This window comes from Thamnophis elegans, chromosome 5, assembly GCF_009769535.1.
Source record: "Thamnophis elegans isolate rThaEle1 chromosome 5, rThaEle1.pri, whole genome shotgun sequence".
Taxonomy (NCBI): Eukaryota; Metazoa; Chordata; class Lepidosauria; order Squamata; family Colubridae; genus Thamnophis; species Thamnophis elegans.
Genome location: NC_045545.1, coordinates 79,398,044 through 79,420,899, shown reverse-complemented (window position 1 = coordinate 79,420,899; position 22,856 = coordinate 79,398,044). Strand labels below are relative to the sequence as shown.

Below are 22,856 nucleotides of genomic sequence, written 5' to 3'. Positions count from 1 at the left end.
AGACACACTGTTTTAAACCATCTTTGGATGAGTTCACATAGCATCAGCTGATGATTTGCATGTGTGAAATTACTGTCACAAAGAGTTTTCTTGTCATTTCAAAGCTTAAGTTTCATTAGAAACAGGTTGCGCATCAAAGCGGTTGAAGTCCTTTGAGTTATGTAAATGCATGTATGAAGTTTGTTTATGGTTAATTTTATATGTTGCCTTATACATCGAGGGGGATGAGAACACTTTTATCATCCTCTTGTTTGGATTCTATGTTTTCTGTGCTGGAGTGATCTATAGTTGTTGAGATGTTTCTGATATAAACTCATAGTTTATTAACTTGGCGGCCCTTGACCCAACACAGTATCTTTAACAATGAAGAATGAGAATTGTAGTGCAGAAACATATGGAAAGCTACAGAATTCATCCAGTTATACATTTCTATAGAGTAAGTTCATCCAAAAGAAAAAGAAAAAATATCAAGTGAAATATTCAAATATTGTAATCTGGTTGACTCATTATGCAAAATAGTGTGATAGTTTCTTTGGTTTGCCTTTATTGTGAATTCTAAATAATGAGCTATGGTTTGGTGTGTTATGTGAACCCAGCCAACTGTACCTTATTCAATAAACCATGATTAAGCTTATGCAATGTATCAGCCACGTTAGGGTGTAAAGTCACGTTCCAAATCCAGTTGGCCAAATATTTGCTCCTTTGCCAGCTACTATGCTATGCTAGCATGATACTAGTAGGCATATGACATATCTATGTTTTCTGAGGTTAAAAAAAAAACCCCTCCATCTGAGAGAACAATAGAGTTTTGTTTTGTTTCCTCTTCATGATGTCATATTTGGGGGGGGGTCAGTGTGAATTAATGTATCTGATTTTAGTGTTGCTTTTTGCATGGCTTTTATATATGACATATGACATTGCATTTAGCATTAATTATGGCGTCCTTGGTGCTCTTTGAGTTTAGTTGATTTCTTGCAGAAAAACTAGGTAACATCATCAGTGCTAGAAGGGAATGTGGTTTGCTCATTTTATTTTCTAGTGGTTTGCCCTGTGTTGGTGGAAGTGGTCTTCATGGTTCCTTGATTAAGCAGTTGAGAGAGAGCACCCAGGTGCCAACAGTTCAATCCTGAGCTACAAATATTCACTTTTATCATTAATTAAATCATTTGCTCGCTCTATCACCTTCAGATGCAGATTTCATATTTTAAAAGCAATACCTGGATCCATTTGATTGTGGTTGATTTTCTGCAAAGAGAATGAACATGATGACTAATAAGGACCTTCTCTTAACTTGATTTCCTCCTTGCCTCCTTCCTTTTAGGATTTCAATTGCAGTAGTATTGTTGGCCCGATAAAGGAAGTGCTTAGATTAGGATAATGTCTAGTTTTATAAGGCTATACTTGCTCTTTAGGTAGCTTAGAAATCCTAGTTAATAATGTCTTCCCTGTAGTTCTTCATCTGAGTATTTTTGTTCAACCCTTTTTCTTCTTGTCAAGGGGAAGGTATATGAAAAGCTGTTTGACTGATATTATCATACACGTTTTGCAGGTGACAGAACTGCGAGGACTCAGTACGATCCTGGTTGGCACTGTAACATGTGACAGCATCGATTTCTTTACAACTAGGCCTCAAACCATCATTGTGGATATAACTGAACTTGGTACCATCAAACTACAATTGGAAGTGCTCTGGAAGTAAGAATGCTAATTTGCATGCTGATTGTTGTGTCACACAAAATATATTGCATAACAAGCAAAATGGGCGGCAACAAAAATAATGTTACTGGCTTGTAAACCCAATGAAAATTGAGTCCAAAAGTGATGAAATCATCTGGTTCATAAGAAGAAATTCTTAAGGAGAAAGTATTTTCAAGGGGAGTAAATAGTGGAGGGAAAACATCGAATCACCAGATGATGTTTGAGGTATAGTGTCCATGCACAACAATTTGCAGGTTAAGTTTTTATTCCTAAATCCAAGTTGCCCATTGGATAATTCATTCTTGCCATGTGTGTATGCATGTGTACAAAGTAGGTGGTGCAAAATATTGTGTCACAGAACATTTTGTCCCACAAACAGGCCTCTCTGACGTGAAGGCAGGGCATTCCAAGTCTTCTGAAAGACATTTGACTTCAAAATGTGCCATTGTGACTTCAGATCATGCCAGATATGCACCACCTTTGGACCACGGGCCAAAAGCCTTCCAGAATGCTTTGAATGGTCCATTTGGAGGTCCAATCTCTTCTGGAATCACTTGTTCTGGACTTGGAACATTCATCTCAGAACATTTTGCATGCTCTTAATATGAAACACATTTCCAACTGGCAGCACAACTAATAGAGAATGAAGTAGCCTTTAGCTTGACTGGTTTGTTGCATAGTGAATCTAATACTGTATGGAGAAAGAAGTGTTGGATTGTGGTTCATATATATTAGCAATGCTCAGTGCCATAGACTCTGCTGCTTATTACAGACCATATTCTGATTTGGTAATGACAGCCAGTCTCTATAAATGTTTCCTCTGGAAAAATGGATGTTTGGGAGGGAGAATTTGATGCCTCAGCCTTATGGCTGTTTTCATTATTTTCTTTTTAAAGACTTCCAGTCTTCACTGTTGGTGATTATTCAGCCAGCTACTCTGTCTGTATGGCTTGGTTTTAAAATGCACTTTTTGGGAGTGGTTGGATGTTCAGTTTTCTAGTTCTGTGCAAATAATAAAAAAAATGGTCTCTGAAGATGTGGTAGGGCAGTAAAGAAGAGTTTTTAAGACAGCACAGTAGATATTTGGTTGGTGTCCCAAAGGAAGGGAATATATATATATATATATATATATATATATATATATATATATATATATATATATATATATATATATATATATATATATATATATATATATATATATATATATATATATATTTTCTTGGCTTTTCTGTATTAAAAACACTAGTGCAGTGTTTCTCAACCTTGTCAACTTGAAGATGTCTGGACTTCAACTACCAGAATTCCCTGGCATTTGCTGGCTGGGGAATTCTGGTAGTTGAAGTCCAGACATCTTCAAGTTGACAAGGTTGAGAAACACTGCACTAGAGCATTAAACATGTATTTAGTCATGGTATCTCTTTAGACAGATTTGTCTCTACAAAGATTCCTGACAAAGAATATGAATGTTTGCCATGCTTTTAAACTTTTTTAAATTATTTTTTTCTTCAACATCTATGATCACTTATTGAAAAGATGGGGTTGAAACTCTAAAATTATCCTAGCAATATTGTTGTCACATATGAGGTCACATTTTCTTTCACAGTGGCATATTTTAAAAGTTCCTTTCAGTAAAACCATGGGATTAATATCATTCTCTTTTTAAAATTTATTTTAGAAATAAACCGTTATTAGATTGTTATGTGGCCTTCCGTTTTTTATGTATTAACCTATTTAGTTTTAGAAAGCTCTATTACATCTTCAAAGGCTCTGGGTATACCTACAATATATCATTATGGATGATTACAAAAAATCTTTGTGTCTCCACACAGTTCATATCAAATAAAAATCCAGGAAATACCTAGACAAGTGATTAAAGCAGTATTTTATAGAAAATGGTGTTTTTTGTTTTTTTTAAAAAAATATTTTTGTATTTTACATTAGTCATTTTGAGCACTTTTTTCATACAAAGATTTTAATTACAAAGATGTAAATAAAAAGATAATAGAGTTCACCAGTTGTATGTCCTGATACTTTCTTATTTAAGATAAAAATCATATTTCCCTCCATACAGCCTCCTCAAAAGAGGATCTAGATCAGTGTTTCTTAACCTTGGCAACTTTAAGTTGTGTGGACCTCAGGTCCCAGAATTCCCCAGCATGCTGGCTGAAGAATCCTAGGAACTGAAGTCCAAATTTTCAAGCTGCTGGAATTGAGAGAAACAAACTGATTAAAGTATCATCAAAATGGAGGCTCATGTTCCTCTCATGTTATACTTCAAGTGCAATCAGATATTTTCAGGAAGGCACATCTCAGTTGGCTCTCCTGTTTGAGTTAGCTTCAAAATTGACAGAGGCTGTATTTGAAGCATTTATTACAGACAAGCTTCTTGTCTGTTGGCAGGAGAAATATCATGTGTGAGAGAATTGTGTGTAGCCAAGAACAGAGCAACTTTAATTGTTTCTGATCCCCCCTTTTGGTGCCAGAAGTTTCCACAGAAGTGTCCTTTTGCAGTGAGTCTTGATTCATTTGGCATTCTTTTCCCGCTATTAGTTCTTTTGATTCAGAAGAGTTTCTGCCCAGTCTCCTAAAGTTCAAAGGATGCTTTAATTATTTAGAAGGACAGTTTCCGTTCTGATCTTGCACAAGGACATCTGTGGTAAATTTAACACTTTCTGGCTCAACTTCTTAATGCTGTACATGAAGACTGGGCATATTTAGGAATTTTCAAGCAAAAAAACCCCCACAACCCTGACTTTTATAAAACTCCAGCTGATCATCTTGGAAAGGTATTATCAGAAAAATGATTTGGGTGGTACATTTCCCTTCTCAGAAGCCTTTTCATCCTAGGATTGGATGGACATCTTTCTGAATGTCAGGTCAGGTACTTCCTCCTTTGCTTATTATTTATTTATTTATTTATTTATTCATTTATTTATTTATTTATTTATTTTTCACATTTTTGAACCACCCACCTCCCTCAGAGAAGCTTATAGTTGATGTCACTATTTGAATATTGTCATCACAAGAAAAGCAGGCCATGTCCCAAGATGTTTTTTCAAGAGGTGACTGGACTTTCTGGTTTTTCTTTGAAGACATTGTGCTTCTCATCCAAGAAGCTTCTTCAGCTCTTGAAGGGAGGAGAGGAAGAGGAGGAGGAGAAGGAAAGAAGCAGAAGAAGCAGAACCATAACCAGCAGCAGCAGCAGCAGAAGAAGAAGAGGAGGAGGAGGAGGAAGAGGAGGAGGAGGAGGAGGAGGAAGAAGAAGAAGAAGGAGGAGGAGGAGGAGGAGGAAGAAGAAGAAGAAGCAGCTGCTGCTGCTGCTTCTTGGATGAGAAGCAAAACTTCTTCAAAGAAAAATCAGAAAGTCCACTTGCCTCTTGAAAAAACACCTTTGGGACAACCATGACCTGGATGACTGAGAATCTCCATAGACAAAAAGCAGGCCATGTTTGAATTTAAAAAAAAATGTTTTTTAAGGTTGAGAGTAGGAATGTTAAGCCTCTCGTTTCCACCAAAATTCCAAATTTTGCTTTTTCATCCTTAAACGAGCTGTATCAGGGTCAAATTAAGATACCCCTCCCCCACGGTCCCCACCCTGCATTTGTGATTTGAGAAACATAGATTTTTGGGAACTGTACATATTTGGAAGTACCCATTTGCATACATCAATTCTCCATTTAGTGGCTTATGTCATCTTCACGGGGTCCTTTATCTATTAGTGAAGCAATACAACCCCAGTCCTCATCAAGCTTGGATTAGACCTCTCTGGCATTGCTTGTAAAGGAACATATATGTCTGCCATTTGGAGAAAGTTGCATAGCTGTTGCATTCATACAGTTGAGAAGGTTCTGGCTAGGGGCCGCTCAAACACCAAAGCACAGAACAGGAAGTAGGTTTATTAGCACACAGGACATGCACAATGCTTAGTTTGGATTTGGGAGGTGTGCGTGTCAGCCTGTCTGCAGCCATTTGCAATCTATGCTTAGCCATCAACCCCTTTGCAACATAGATAGTTGGTGACACCTACGTAAAATTGTGGGCAACTCTAAATGAAGTGCTACTCTTGTTTTGGCACAGAGGTGATTGGATGACTCTAGAACACAGGTGTCAAACTTGCAACATCACATTGCCGTCATGTAACATTTCACCATGTTTTCCCATTCCCGCAGCTGTGGTGGGTGTGGCCTGCATTTGACGCATCTGCAGGCCGCCAACTTGACATCCTTGATCTAAAAGATGTTGCACTAAGTTGCTAATCAGGACATGATTGTAGATAGCATTCTAAGTTCAGTATCTATCAAATTTATTGATGGCCCCTCTAGAATCCCTGGTCATGATGACTAGAATGCAGGGGAAAGGCACTCCCAATAGGTCTGGGGAATGCAAACTGGGAAAGGCTGTTCTCAGGTTACCACAAAATACCGATCTGACAAATTGGGTAAATTATGCATGTGAAAATACATTTGGATGATATATTGAATCTATAATAAATAAGATCACCAGTAGGATTTCTGCCATGTGATTTATGGTGGAAAAAATAACACAGAGATTTTTATTTTATCTTTTGTCTTCTGGAAAGAAACATTTTAAGACTGAAATAGCTTTCCTGAGAAATCTTTTTTGCTGAAATTTTGTTGTGTGAGCTAATACATCCTAGGAAAATTAAAAGCCATTTCTGTCATGTTCAGACTTTGCTCAATCTGTTGATCTTTTGCAAAGTGGATGCATAAAGGTCTTGAATAATAACGACAATAATGACAACCACAATCCCCAAATGTGTTGACTTTTCTTGGCAGTTTGCTTGCTTGTTTTTATTCATGCAAATGTTTTTGGTGTAATAAGCAATCTTGTCTTCTTTTTTCATAAATATCTTTTTAGGCTAAGATAGCATAATTATAAAACTGGTAATGCGTATGTGTTTTTTTTTTAATTCATTCAAAGTGAATCAAGGACTCTTCAAAGATTAGTTGCAGGCAGTCCTCGAGTTACAACTACAATTGAGCCCAAAATTTATGTCACTAAGTGAAACATTTGTTAAGTGACTTTTGCCCCATTTTACAACTTTTCTTGCCAAAGTTGCTAAGTGAATCATTGCCTTTGTTAAATTAGCAACATGGTTGTTAAGTGAATCTGGATTCTCCATTGACTTTGATTGTCAGAAGGGCGCAAAAGCTGATCACATGTCCTTGGGACATTGCAACCATCATAAATATGAAGCAGATGCCAAGCAACTGAATTTTGGTCATGTGGCCATGCGGATACTGCAAAGGTTGTAAGTGTGAAAAATGGTCATAGCTCATTTGTTTTTTAGTGCGGTTGTAACTTTGAACAGTCACTAAATGAAATTGTTGTAAGTCAAGGACTACCTGTATGTATGTACAGCCTCCTGTTTACAGATTTATAATAAGAATGTTTATATGAATAAGATTTCTTGTCACAAAAGCCTTTGCTGTGGTTCATCTTTGCAGCATATTATCGTGTGAGTGTTTGCATACAGAGAACTGAAGACGGATACACTGGCAGATGTATTATAATGACTGCATTTGCTCACTGCACCATTTAGAACCCCACTGGAAAAATCACAATTTGTTGAATGACTCATTCTTAGTTGGGGGGTCACACCACAACTCTTTAAGCCATAAACTATAGTTTATAAATCACAGAGACTTTTCACATAAACACAAACCCAAAGCCAGTAAACAATGTTCAGATTAGCTCAAAGTAAAAAATATGTTGGGGGGGAGGTGGGGTTGGTGAAGTTGTAACAGCTCTCACTATCAGAATTTGACTGGGTCAGAGTTACTTCCTCCAAATTTCCCTAGAACAGGGGTGTCAAACTCGCGGCCCATGGGCCGGATTCATCACACACTGGCTACACCCAGGCCTGTTTCAGCAAAGGGAAAAAAAAGTTGTGATACTTTACGTGACGACGACGTGATGCGAATTTGACACCCCTGCCCTAGAATGCTAATTGTAGTAGTGTCTCAAATTTTCTACTTTAAGTGACAATTAGGAATTTTTGATGGTTCTAAGGTTTTTTTAAAAATTAAAATTGTTGAAACCAAAATTCAATTTTGGAGAGTTATCTGCTCATGTAGCAATATGCTACAGAAGCTACATTAGAAAATAATAACTTGTTGAAAAATAAATTGGCTTCCTGTACAGGATTTCTAGCACGGAATTTATAAGCATGGATTTCTGATTCTGTCCATTTATAGATGGATGCTGGTGCTAACTTGCTTCGACAACTACTGAAACTACTCAGCTTAGCCAATTAACATGTGGAGACAGCGTTTTCAGTCCTGTATAACCTGTTTCCATGAAAATAAGACCTCCCCTGAAAATATGCCTTCCCCGAAAATATTGCAACATAGCAGCAGCCATGAGGTGACCACGCTCGCCACCTCCTGCACCTCAAAAAGAATAAGACCTCCCCGAAAATAAGGCCAGATGCTTATTTTGGGGGTCAAAAGAAACTAAGACCCTGTCTTATTTTCAGGGAAACATGGTAACATAAACTGTAACAGATATTTTATCTGAACATATAAATTCACACATCCATATTAAGACCAAAATAGGCAATAGCAATGATTTAGCATACTAGAAGTTTGCATCCAATATCTCAGAGGCTGCCACAAAGAAAAGGGAGTCAAGCTATTCTCCAACGCACCTGAGGGCAGGACAAGAAGCAATGGGTGGAAACTAATCAAGAAGAGAAACAACTTAGAACTAAGGGGAAATTTCATGACAGAACAATTAATCAGTGGAACAACTTGCCTCCAGAAGTTGTGAATGCTCCAACACTGGGTGTTTTAAAGAAGATGTTGGATAACCATTTGTCTGAAGTGGTGTAGGGTTTCCTGCCTAGGCAGGGGGTTGGACTAGAAGACCTCCAAAGGCCACTTCCAACTCTGTTATTCTATTCTATCCTGCACCAAGCCATAAAACTGTTTGCTTGCTCCTAACTTAATATGTTGCATATTAATCCGCCTTTGTATTTTATAAGGGCCGATTTATTGCTTAGCATGCTCTATGAACTCGGCTACTTGTGTTATTAGCCAATAAATCTTTGTTAAAGCCAACCATAGATTGATTGGTACAATATGGGATCACTGATATGTGAAAGAGAGGCTGGATTCACACCACACACAATTTTGCTACTGATTTAATTCATTTAATTCAAACTAGCACTATGGCAATTGGTCCAGCATGTGTGGCCACAGTGAAAATAATAATCTCACGATGGTTAAAACTGAAACAACTTCGCAAGCGCAAGTGCAGCCAACCACATTTTGAACTTCAAAATGCTGCCATTGTGAGGAAGTAGGGCATGGCGTTTCAGCTTCACTTCCTTATCTTGATGTGAGAACAGAACAGAACCAAGCGTGCTGTTCTGAGCATGTTGGAGGACAGTAGTATAAAAATGTAACAAACGTTTATTGGATGATGCCAATCATGGAGTGAAAATTAATTGAAGCAAACAACAGCAGCAACTGACCTTCTGAACGGCAAAGATTGTGCTTTAGACAAGACTGTGGCCTACTCCTACCTATGCTCCTTTCTTCCCTTTTACACACACATTTTCTCCCCTTTCCTTCTGATGTCTTGAGTCCTGTGTGTTACCCTCATCCATTGGTAATGGTATTGCCTTTACATTAGAATTTGCAAACTAGTTAGTTTCAACTTTCAGAGGAACTTGGACAGAGGGTTTCCTTTAAGGTGCTAAACAGAGAAACTGAAAAAGGCCCTCGCAATCAAATTCCTGCAACTTGAACATCCACACACAAATGGGAACTTCCCACTTGCAGTAGATAGGTTACATGTAGAAAGTATTTACCATATTTTTCAGAGTATAAGATGCACCAAGATTTTGAAGAGGCAAATTTTTAAAAAAAGTTTTTGCACTCTGCAGACCTCCCAAAAATGCCCCCCTTTTTTTGTGAAAACAGGCCCATTTTCCATCCCAAAAAGGGCATGCATAGCCTTTAGGAGGCCTGTAGAGTGCTCCTGGGGGCTGGGGGGGGGGAATGAGCAAAAATCGGCCCACTTTTCGCTCATTTTTGCCCTCCCCAGGAGCACTCTGGAAGCCTCCTAAAGCCCCATAGGCCATTTTTGCAAAGAGGGTGGGGTTTTGGAAGGCCAAAAATACTGTATTCAGTGTATAAAATGCACCCAGATTTTCACCCTCTTTTTTGAGGGAAAAAGGTGCATCTTATACTCCGGAAAATACAGTATTTCATTTATGTATATGCCACCCCTTTCCCAAGATTCCAGATAGTTTACAGACACAAAATGCAATAAAATTCAATGCAATGTAGAGACAAAAAAGCACGCGCATTACCAAAGCTGGGTTAGTAAGATAATATTCCAAACAAAAAGGTCAGCTAAATGACATCACTAACGTCCAAAAGGTCACATGGTAGTTTTAGTCACCTTGGAGAAAGTCAAGGAATTCAAGAATTTTTGGATCCAACATTACAGTATTTCCTTTCCTTTCCCTCCCCGCTTTTTCACAATGACATGATTTCTGTGTGTGTGTGTGTGTGTGTGTGTGTGCCTATACATTAGTATTGACTCCTGGTGATTACTTGGACTAGTTCTTGCAGGTTTTTTTGGCAAGATTTTCCCATTGTCTCTTTCCTAGGGTTGAGAGAAAATTATTGACCCAAGGTCACCCAGCTAACTTCATGCCTGATACAGAACTAGAACTCATAATATCCTAGTTTCTTGCCTGATGCCTTAAACACTTCATCAAACAAGCATGAGAATAGCAATATTTCCAGATGTTTGAAATGAGTCAATATACAGGTAGCAGTCAGTCCTTTCTGATACAGCTGTAACTCTGAGGCTCTCCTGGCTTCTTTCTGCTGGGACAACTAAGAAGGTGATGGATGAGAACCAAGTCCAGCTACTGCCAAAACTGTGAATTTAGATGACTGGTTAATTAAGAGTATTTTTTTTGTCATGCTTGGATCTAAAAGAGAAAAAGATATTTGGTCTTGTAGATCCTGCTGTACTCCATCAGCCCTTATTTAAGAGATAGGGCAATGAGAGAGACTTTCACCTCCTTATTTATACAAAGGATTTTAATTTCAGAATAAGCATCCAGTTCATCTGTGTGCTTAATGGTAGGAAAATACTATCATACAAAAGCACAGAATGGGAAATATTTATAAAGGCTCTTTATAGCCAATTAGCCAATAACCTGGCATTGCCTGAGTATTTATTTATAGGGTGAAAATGTCCAGACAAAATGTAATTTCTAATGTTGGATTTTCCCTCTTACCAGAGGGAGCCCCCTTGTGGAGTTCTGTGAATCCATTACCATGGTAATTCCACTGAGCTGTACAGTAGAATTCATTTTACGGCAGTACAGTAGAATCCATTTTAAGGCATAGCAGGCTGTATCTTAACAGAACACACACCCTGAGGGGTTTTAGGGGTGTCTTACCCCCACAGTATTTTTTTCCAGAGAGTAAGTCATCTGTGTACAGTGTTTGGCTGAAATTGCTTGAGGTATTTCAGAGCTATGCTGAAAGACAGACAGACAGACAGACAGACAGACAGATATGGTTTTGAAATTATGAGAGAGGGAGGGAAGGGGAGAATGAAATACAATGAAACCATTAAAAGAAATGAACCTCATGAAGAGGTTCATGAACCATAAAGAGTCACAATATTTTTAGCCTGAATGCATACATTACACTAAAATGAATTAAAATTATTTTGGATAAATTGCAGTTCTAAATGTTGACAGTCTATTATCTACTTTGTGTCCATATGGTTACTATCCAATACTGATTTTCCAGGGTAACCTGGAGCTATAGGGGAGCTCTCAAATGTTGTTCTTTCTGCATTCTTTGCAGACAGAAGAAAAGCAATTTAAAAAAAAAGTTTCTTAAGCATGGTGGTCCCCAGATGGGTGAACTTCAACTCTCATAATTGCAGCCAAGAGGGGAGTTGAATTTCCCCGTATCTAACAGACACCAGATTGGGAGAGATTGTTATGACCAAAACATGTGGTTAACACCATTCTTCAGAGCTGAACCTCCAAAATGTTATTCAGGCAGAGCCCTTCTACGGGTTTATCACTACAGAAAAGAAATCTATATTGAATAGAAATCTGAGCAATTCTCTGCATTGAAGAAAAAGGAATCAGAATAGGAGACAATTGATATAGTAGATACAAATACAGATTAACAGTGTTGGAAGGGACCTTGTAAGTCATCTAGTCCAGCCTCCCACCCAAGCACACCCTACACAATTTCTGACAGATGGTAGTCCAGTCTCTTCTTGAAAGCTTCCAGTGATGAAGCTCCCACAACTTCTGAAGGCAACTTCTGTTCCAGTGGCGGGTTTCTACGGGTTCGGACTGGTTTGGCCGAACTGGTAGTGGTTTGGCAACCTGGAACTGGCAGTGACCCAGGCCTGCTACACCCCCAAACTGGTTCTCTGTGCGGCGCCATAGGTGCTGCCATCTTGTTTTTCACTTCTGCGCATGCGTAGAACAATTTTTATTACACTACACATGCGCATGTGCGCCCATAAGCAAGTTGGCAGTAGTGACTGCCGGAACCCACCCCTGGGTTAACCACAATATGGTTGTGGCATTACATTGCAGGAATCTGTTGTGATGGTGAGTGGCAAATCCCATAATTAAGATGTACTAAATGTTCTACCATGAACACGAGCGAACCAGCAGTAGTGCCTGCCGGAACTCACTCCTGTTCTGTTCCATTGATTGATTGTTCTCACTGTCAGAAAGTTTCTCCTTATTTCGAGGTTGAATCTCTCCTTGTTCAGTTTTCATCCATTATTCCTTGTCTGGTCTTCTCGTGCTTTAGAAAACAGGTTGTCCCCCTCCTCTCTGTGGCAGCCCCTCAAATATTGGAACACTGCTTTCATGTGTCCCCTGGTCCTTCTCTTCACTAGACCATTATCCCTCAATTGTCCACAAGTTCATAGTTCCAGAAATGGAAGATTTCTGATCACCATCCTGTGTCCTTACAAGTCAGAAAAAGGGCTTTGTTCAAGACATCATATCTATTATTTTTAATATCTCTGGGCTGTCCCCTGATCATTTACCACTTCACATTGTGGATTCTCTTGCTGGTTCTAACTGCAGTACAGCCTTCTATCTTATCACTTTTAGACTTGCCCATCTTGATTATGCTAAGCTCCATAGCCCCAAAACAGACCAAGAAAGAAAAGGTTCCACCACGATGAAACTTTCAAAAGCCACTGCATGAAATCAATGCTTATTGCAAAGAGTTAGAAGACTCTGCAGAACCTCAATAAATTGTTAGTCCATACATTGACACAACAGTAGCAGAACTCCTTTTTTTATTAGAATCAAAAACTGGCAAGCATTATTATAAAGGTAAATAAAGCAGAACTAAAACTAAGGATGCAAATAACGTAGAAATAGCTGGGAGAATGAAAAGAACACATCCTGTATTACAAGAGCTCATATATATATATATATATATATATATATATATATATATATGTGTGTGTGTGTGTGTGTGTGTGTGTGTGTGTGTGTGTGTATGTATGTATAACAAAGGCAACAGTAAAAATATTGGGTTTCTGTCGTGATGGAATCTTGTGACGAGCCGATTGACAGATGATGGAAGCAGTTAGCTTCCTCCCATAATTGGGGCTTACCAGGGGTTGTGACACTAAATAAATATATATATATATATAAATTCTTGCCTGAAACTCCCAAAATGTTGGTAGGTGCAATTAGGAGTCGTCCCTAACAAGTTGCATAGCATATTCTCATCGTCCACACTCCATAGTTATAGCTTCATCAGATGTCTCATGTGGCTAGGACAGTGATGCCTAACCTTTTCGGCACTGAGTGCCCAAACTGCAATATGAGTGTGCATGTACGTGCATGTGCGTGTGCGCTGTAACCCCAGAAACTCAATGACCAGCTGGCTGGTGCGCATATGCGTGCAGGCCACCTGGCCTTCTGGTTTCAGGCATGCACATGCGTGCCGGCCAACTGGTCTTCGTGTGTGCCAGAGCCCCAGAAACCCAGAAACTCAAAGAGCAGTTGGGCAGTGTACATGTGCGCGCCAGCCACCTGGTCTTATGGTTTCCGGCACGCACATGCGTGCTATCCAGCTGGTCTTCACACGTGCTGGAGCGCTGAAACCCAAAGACCAGGTGCGGATGCCGGAAACCTGAACAGCAGCTTGTGATGCTGTGGGTGCCCACAGAGAGGGTTCTGCATGCTACCTCTGGCATGTGTGCCATAGGTTCACTATAACAAGGCTAGGATATTTGCATCTTTCCAGTGGTAAAAAAATGCACCCTCTGAAGAAGGATTCCTAGAAAAGTATTTGAAGCACATTCTTGGTACGCCTTGCAAGACTGGAATTGTATGTCCGTATGGGGAATTTGAGAAAGCCAATTGGCAGCAATAGACGGGACTTCCTCTGTGCTTTGGCATATAGATAAGCATGTGCTGGCTTTCTAATACTTATTAGGTTTTATTTGTTTCTTTCAATCCACAGTCCTTTTGATTCCGAGAACTTAATTTTGTCCCCTGGGTCCACCACCAAGTTTTCTGTGGGAAGTAGAAAAAACTCCATATACAGCTGGACTCCTCCAAACACTCCCAGCTTCCGAGACAAATATTACCTTGTAAGTATATGAAGTAGGATCTGTTTCTCTTCTAAAAGACATGCCATAAGCCATAGCCTCTTCTATGGTCTCTTGTGAAATGAAGGTTGTTGAAACTTAAAGTATCCTGCCAGTTCCTGATAGATCTTCATTGCTGGATCGGAATGTTATAATTAAGGAAATCTAAATAACAGGGGGAATATTAAACAGCTGATCTGTTAACAGGAAGATCCACTTTTGGCAGGCTTTGGGATGGGTAGAATTTCCCTCAGCTTGAGGGATTTTCTGTGTCAAACATTCTTGTAATTCTTGTTAAGAAAAATACCATTCTTTCTGTATCGTTAATAAACAATTTCCCTTTAGAAAAGGAAAGTTTCTCATGATGATGATAGTAATTTTGATAGTGATGGTGAAGATAAGCAATATTTGATTCTGTTGGGGCTTGTTTCACAAGGAAGTAATCTTGGTTGATGGAGTGGAAAGATTTGGAGAAAGGTTGGGGAAGTGAAGAATTGGGGCTATATTCTTGTTTGTTCTATTGGAAAAAGATTGAGAAAAAAAGGCATCAAATGATCAGAAGGTTAGAGCCACAGTAACAGAATTAGTCCACCTTAGCTTTAATGATTGGCCACCAGCTTGGAGGGATTTCAAAAGAGACCAATTAAAATTATCTTCTGTAAAACTATCCATGGTCCCTAGACATGATAGCTGTATATAATTTGCAGTACATGAAAATAATATCTGTAAAAACAATTGTTCTGTAATATGAGTATTAAGAGTGTTGTTCCTTTGTGTTGGCATCCCTTAGTATTTGGGCTGACTGCTGTTTGAATTTTTTTGAATTCAACCAATCATCTCAAGAAGGCTGTCCTAAGATGTGAAATCTGAAAAAAAGCGTTCTAGGGAGCTATCGAGTATTACAAGAGAAATTTCCCCCCCTTTGCTAGGCTAAAATAGAATAGAATTCTTTATTGGCCAAGTGTGATTGGACACACAAGGAATTTGCCTTTGGTGCCTATGCTCTCAGTATACATAAAAAGAAAAGATACATTCGTCAAGAATCATAATGTACAACACTTAATGACAGTCATAGGGTACAAATAAGCAATAAAATCATACTAGGAAACAATTAATATAAATTAGATACAAGGATCCATACAAGCAACAATGTTACAGTCATACAGTCATAAGTGGGAGGAGATGGGTGATAGGAATGATGAGAAGATTAATAGTGATAGTAATGCAAATGTAGTAAATAGTTTGATAGTGGTGAAGGAATTATTTGTTTAGCAGAGTGATGGCATTCGGGAAAAAACTGTTCTTGTGTCTAGTTGTTTGGTGTGCTGTGCTCTATAGCGTCATTTTGAAGGTAGGAGTTGAAACAATTTATGTCCAGGATGCGACATAAATATTTTCACAGCCCTCTTTTTTACTCTTGCAATATATAGGTCCTCAATGGAGGGCAGGTTGGTAGTAATTGTTTTTTTCTGCAGTTCTAATTATCCTCTGAAGTCTGTGTCTATCATGTTGGGTTGCTGAACCAAACCAGACAGTTATGGAGGTGCAGATGACAGATTAAATAATTCCTCTGTAGAACTGTATCAACAGCTCCTTGGGCAGTTTGAGCTTTCTGAGTTGGCGCAGAAAAATATTCTTTGTTGTGCTTTTTTGATGACATTTTTGATGTTAGGTGTCCATTTTAGGATTTGAGAAACTAAACTTGATTAGAGTTAATTAATGGACCATGGTTAGTTTGTTATTCATAATAGCTTAGAGAAAGGACAATGAGAGAAAGAGAAGACATATTTGAGAATGACACACTGCTAACTTGTATAAATAGTGGAAAAAAACCCCAAAGCATGCAACTGAAAAAAATGTAACATTAATATCTTTGAGATGTTGATTCCTTCCTAGTTTTCATTAGCATTATAAAGTAATTTATAATATATAATATATAAAAATTCTGGATATTTTGCTGTTGTTTAGTCTACAGCCTCAGTGTTATCTGAAGTTTTCTACCCAAGAACTAACCATGTCCAAACTTATTTAGCTTCTGAACTCATTACAAATGTTGCCATGTGCTGCCACCTTCTGAGACATGTTAACTTAAGAGCTGAGCTGAGTATGAAGTTCAGTACAATGTTCCAAAGTGAATTGCATTCTCCACCTGTTTCCCACAGTCGGTTTTGCAACAAGGAAAGAAACATGCAAATATCAGGGAAGAGACCCAAGATTCCTGCATCCTGAGCTACTTGGATGACTGCGATTTTAACATGCGTCTGAGGAGTGTAAGTCACAGCCTTACAGAGACAACTGAAGGAAGTTCATTTAGTTCTGAAGACCAGAAAGTGACAGAAAGCAGAAACATGACTCCACCATCAAATCAAAGGAAGTTGCCATTGGCTATTCTGCAGAATAATTGTGCAGAAGGAGAGGAACGGGATATTTCAATATGCCAGCCTCCTGGCCACAGAACTTTAGATATCCTACAAGAGACACCCTATGCTGAAACCTCTTTAAGTATTCCATCATGTCGGCTGGAAGAAGACAAAAATGGTGGCAAGTCCATCACTCGGGACTGGCATTACCCTTCAGAGCAAGAAAGAAAGATTCTCTCTGTTGAACAAAGAGACTGGAATGATAATGATGATGCCAAACCTACTGGAAAGACCAAGTCAATTCAAAAGATCTTACAGGAAGTATTAAATTTGCTGAAGTCACAGGGTCCAAGTCCTATCCCCCTGGAGGAATTGGAATACCAGGTCTTCTGTATCCAGGACAAATTAAAGGTATTGAAATCTTCCAACTATTTGGACTTTGAAAAGGCTGGCTAGTAGATTGTAGGCTCTGAAGTCCACCAAACACTTGGAACCCACTAGATTAGGAAAACCTAATATATGCATATATTGCTCTACTTATGTACATGCGTACAAAACAGGTAAAAAATTAAAGTAGATTTAATTGACAAGTAAATGTAATTAACATTCAATATAATTATTTCAACACTTTGAGAAGAGCTCTGGTGGCTGCATTCAAGAACTTTGTTGCCCAAGATATCTATGAATAGTCATAATTTTCATCCTACCTCAGTTGTACCGAGAAATGTTAAATTGCAATATCTCTAAGAATCTTTATATCAGGGGTGTCAAACTCAAGGCCCGTGGGCCAATTCCAATCCATGGGGTGCTTAGATCTAGCCCACGGGGCTGACCTGGAAACAGTGACGGCCCTTGTGGCCCTCCCGAGCTCAGTTTTCTCTGGCAGAGGGTTGCAGGAGGATGTGTGTGGCCCTCCCAGGCTCCATTTTCTTTGGCAAAGGGTTTCAGGAAGCCATCGCAGCCGGAAACAGGGCTCAGGGCTCACTGATAGAGCACTTGGGCCACCACAGGCGCCCCAACATAAGTTATTTCAAGCTGGCCACTCCCCCACCCCAAGATCAAACACAACCCTGATGTGCCCTCAATGAAATTGACTTTGACACTCCTGCTGTGCATGCATTATATTGTATACACGTGGTGGTTGTGGCCACATTGTTAAGAAAGCAAATCTGTGATTAGAAGAAGGATTTCCCTATATTTTGTTAGGGATGCTTTTGAGAACACTGTCATTCTCTGGATAGAATGTGTTCCTGTGTGCATGGAAATATAGCTTGCTTTGTGTCACCAACAGCCCAAAAAGTATCATCCAAAACACTCTTCTATGGAAAGTTTGATGGTAGAGACTGTGTTGGAAAGCTTTGACTTCCTCAATGCCGACTGCAGTGCTGATGAACTCTCATCCTTTGGAAGTGTAAGGACCTGCAGCACCAGGTAGATGCTTCCATACAAGGTTATTAACTGCCGTAATAACACTTTATCATAACATTTTTCTAGCCCTACACTGACTATAAACTGAGGCTTGAAAATAGAAAGCCAGGGGGAGCGGAGAGAGTGAAAATTGACAACATATGCTCAGTTTACTAAAGCATGTCATTTTTACCTAACTGGAGCAAGCACTCCATGGGGAAACATGCAATAGGACAGTTTAAGCCGACTGGTCTCGGTTGTGGTGGAGGAATGAAAACATTTGGTTCAGGCCAAAGGAGTTTTCATTCAAGATTTCTTGAGTTAAATACTTGTCCTGACAGGCCAGAATAGGCTTGTGAGCTGAAGGTTTCTTGTTCCTGTTATAAGAGTTTTATAAATAAGTCAGTCTGACTGTTTTAGTGGCATAGAAGACATATCACATGTCAAGGCTTTAAAATGGGGTTAGCCAAATTCAGTATCCATTAATCCCTGAACATAGTTGAATGTGCAGGGATCTTGTGCTACCAAATATCAGCTGCTGGGAGGGCAATTGGCCTCATGCTGCACTTACAAACTTATTAGAGGCATCTGGTTGGTTACGGTAGCAATCAAAGCAGCCATCTCTAACATGATGTTCTTGGGTTGGGTTGGGACTGAAGTTCTCAAGACTAGCCAAGAGTGAGATGAACCTCCCTGTCCAATAAAAGCCCTTTTGAATTAACTGAGCTCTCCTGATGATGCAGTGGCTCGGTAGCTAAGACGCTGAGTTTGTCAATCAGAAAGGCTGGCAGTTTGGCAGTTCGAATCCCTAGTGCCGTGTAATGGAGTGAGCTCCCATTACTTGTCCCAGCTTCTGTCAACCTAACAGTTTGAAAGCATGTAAAAATACAAGTAGAAAAATAGGAACCAACTTTGGTGGGAAGGTAACAGCGTTCCGTGCACCTTTGGCATTTAGTCATGCCGGCCACATGACCATGGAGACATCTTCGGAGAGCGCTGGCTCTTCGGCTGTGAAACGGAGATGAGCACCTCTCCCTAGAGTTGGGAACGACTAGCACATATGTGTGAGGGGAACCTTTACCTTTCTGTTGTTCTATTCTTTTTTCCAACATTGCTATGTTTTTTTTTAAAATTTTTATGTCCCAGAGACTTTTACTCTGATTTTTATCACAATATAAAGGGAATACAGATAGTCCTTGACTTATAACAGCTAGTTTAGTGACCATTCAGTGTTACAATGATACTAGAAAAAAGTGACTTGTGACCATTTTTCACACTTACGACTGTTGCAGTATCCCCATAGTTGCAGGATTAAAATTCAGACATTTGGCCACTGTCTCATATTTATAACAGTCGCAGTGTCCTGGGATCATGCGATCCCCTTTTTGCGATCTTCTGACAAGCAAAGTCAGTGAGTAAGCCAGATTCACTTTACAACCATGTAACTAATTTGACAGCTGCAGTGATGCATTTAACAACTGTGGCAAGAAAGTTTGTAAAATGGGGTAAAATTCACTTAACAATCTGATTTAGCAACATAAATTTTTGGGCTCAATTGTGATTGTAAGTCGAGGACTCCTCTAGTGTAAAGAATAGAATAGAATAGAATAGAATAGAATAGAATTCTTTATTGGCCAAGTGTGATTGGACACACATGGAATTTGTCTTTGGTGCATATGCTCTCAGTGTCCATAAAAAAACAAAATACATTCATCAAAAATCATAAGGTGCAACACTTAATGATAGTCATAGGGTACAAATAAGCAATCAGGAAACAATCAATATCAATATCAATCATAAGGATACAAGCAACAAGTTTCAGTCCTGCAGTCATAAGGGGGGAAGAGACGGGTGATAGGGACGATGATAAGACTAATAGTAATAGTAATGCAGCCTTAGTGAATAATTTGAAAGCGGTGAGGGAATTATTTGTTTAGCAGAGTGATGGCGTTCGGGAAAAAACTGTTTTTGTGTCTAGTTGTCTTGGTGTGAAGTGCTCTGTAGTGTCGTTTTGAGGGTAGGTAGGTATCCTGGACAATATATGTCCAGGATGCGAGGGGTAAATAAATATTTTCACAGCCCTCTTTTTGACTCCTGCAGTGTACGGGTCCTCAATGGAAGGCAGGTTGGCAATAATTGGTTTTTTTTTAGGGGGCAGGGGATTGCAGTTCTGATTATCCTCTGAAGTCTGTGTCTGTCTTGTTGGGTTGCAGATCCATGGGATGGGATAGAAGCTTAGCTCTCTCCTCTCCTGATTTGCATTTATGATTTATTACATGCTTCTTCTCTCCTCATGTGCTTGGAACCAGCATCTACAATGATGCCACTCTTTCTTCTCTGTGCTGTGATGCCCACATGGAAAAGGAGTTGACCACAGGAAGTGATGACCTGGACAGACTGCTGGAAATCCACTTGCAACTCTGCTGGGTCCTTCTGCAGGTGAGGAATACAGTTTTCACCCAGCCAGCTAGAACCTTGTGCTGTTTTTAGTCCCGCAGTACGGGAGGCATATTATAATACAGTAACTTTATAATCTGTGCTGGGGAGATTTTATGGCCTGCAAGCTGTTGAACCATTCAGAACTCATTGCCAAATGTAAACATGTATGAATGTGACAAAAATATTTTGTGGTATTAGATCAAAGAGTTGGCCAGTGTAATATTTATTTCCCATGCAATAACCAAACAGTCGCCTCTGGGAAAAGCCCAAGCAGGATGTGAAGTCATAACATTCCTGCACATTTAATGTATACATGTGTTGCTTCCAATATATGTATATACACCACATGTTCACTAACTGAGCATTTCATGGCTCGTTTTGCTGATAAAATTGTCAGGATCTACTCTGACCTGAAGGGAGATAGAGGATTTCTTGAGGTGACAGAAGTGATACCTTGAAATGGTGGAAGACGTGTTGCCTTGTTTTTAAGCCTAAGGGTCTCAAGGAAGAGCTCTGATTTTAGCTCTTCTGCTTGGACCTCTTCCTGGCCAGGTAAATGAAAAGTTCGGGGAGAAAACTAGGAGCTGGATTCAGGCAAATAATCAGTGGTTGTTTTGATTTTTTTGAGGAAAGGGCATTTTTAGGAGCCTTGAAAGTCACTTCAGGGAGCCAGACCTGGACAGATAATTAATGTCTCATCTTCTACTTTATTTTTTGGGGGGGAGGGGAGGTTGTTGAGAAAATGGTGGCCTGCAGTTACGGAGGGCTCTGCAGGATGCAGATTATCTGGATCTGTGACAATCTGGGATTAAGCCTCGACATATCTTTAAGTCTTTAAGAAGTCTTTAAGAAGATGTTGGATAGCCATTTGTCTGAAACGGTATAGGGTTTCCTGCCTAGGCAGGGGGTTGGATTAGAAGACCTCCAAGGTCCCTTCCAACTCTGCTATTGTATTGTATTGTATATGCAATGATCATCCCCATGAACATGGAGGGACTTGTATGGGGATGAGGGAGTGACCATTTTTATCCTTCCAAACCAGAGGTCACCAACTAGTGGTCCGCAGAAACATTATTTGCATTTTTTATATTGCACTAAATCAGGGCTCCTCAAACTACGGCCCCTGGGCCGGATACGTGCAATGAGCGCTTGTGTTGCTGCAGAGCATCTCCCCCTTCAGTGTCTTTTTGTGAGGGTCGGAGAGGGAGAGAAATTGGGGGTCTGCTTTGGCCTCCTGGTGCGGGACTTAGGGTGAAGGCAGGAGGGAAGTGCTTGTTGTGAAGGACCTTGTTCCAGTGCATATGCTAACCTTGTAAACTGCTCAGAGAATGCTGTAAAGCACTATGGGGCAGTATATAAGTCTAAGTGTTGTTGCTACAGTATTGCTACCTGTGTTTCCCCAAAAATAAGACCCAGTCTTTTTTTGCCACTAAAAAAGGCACCAGGTCTTATTTTTTGGGGAGGGGAGGATGTCATCCACTGACTCAACTCACTTATGTGCATCATGCCAGCCTCCTTATCGCTGTCAGAGGCCTTCAGGAACTTCTGCGGCCGGCAAGGCTTTCTTGAAGGCCTCTGTAGCCAATAACAGAGCTCTGGATTGATCCAGAGTTGTGTTATTGGCTGCAGATGCCTTCAGAAACCTTGCCAGGTGCAGAAGAAATGGGCTGGCAAGGCAGGTGTCGAGGTGTGCGAGGCCTGGCTGCAACTGTCTGTAGGTAAGTAGTAGAGCTCCACTCTCCTCTCCATCCCCATCCTAGCTTAATTTTTACCCATGCACCCTGTAGTGCATGTGTCAGCAAATATCATCCAGAATTAAATCAGAGTCCAATGCGGAGCTTTCCCCAAAGTTCCAATTTAATAAGAGAGACATGTTGGTACATCTGTGGAAAACCCGAATCTGAAAGTTTCCTGGTTTCCCCCACCCAGTTGAAAGTTCAAGATCTTGCCCCACACTCACAAGTTCATCACATGGTCCAATCTTCCTCTGCCATGCTGGCATTTCCACCCATCTAGTTCCGGTCAGGTGCAGAGGTGCAAAGACAAAGAATGACCTTGGGCTTCTAGAAAGGAATGTTTTATTTAGACAACAACATTCTACTCCTTACTATTCCCCGCTCCCAATTCCCTACTAACGAAACAGCATAGTGAAACAAGAGAGAGTGTGGCAGGCCAAAGATCCTAAAAGGAATATGACTGCAGGCCTGACAGCATAGGTAAAACCTGCAGCGGGTGGAATCTTAAATGGGGCTTATTTTAGGGGTAGGGCTTATATTGGGCACACACGTAAAATCAAAC

General features: G+C 39.8%; 1 protein-coding gene across 1 annotated transcript in view; it reads left to right on the top strand.

Annotated features, from left to right (window-relative positions):
• The window catches only part of RIPOR3 (RIPOR family member 3), a 143,585-nt gene that overhangs the window by 95,603 nt on the left and 25,126 nt on the right, over positions 1-22,856 (top strand). Inside the window, exons 11-15 of the mRNA XM_032218282.1 lie at positions 1,550-1,695; positions 14,226-14,355; positions 16,515-17,123; positions 18,004-18,143; positions 20,429-20,558. Coding sequence (XP_032074173.1) covers positions 1,550-1,695; positions 14,226-14,355; positions 16,515-17,123; positions 18,004-18,143; positions 20,429-20,558 — 1,155 coding nt within the window. The remainder of the gene's footprint in view (positions 1-1,549; positions 1,696-14,225; positions 14,356-16,514; positions 17,124-18,003; positions 18,144-20,428; positions 20,559-22,856) is intronic.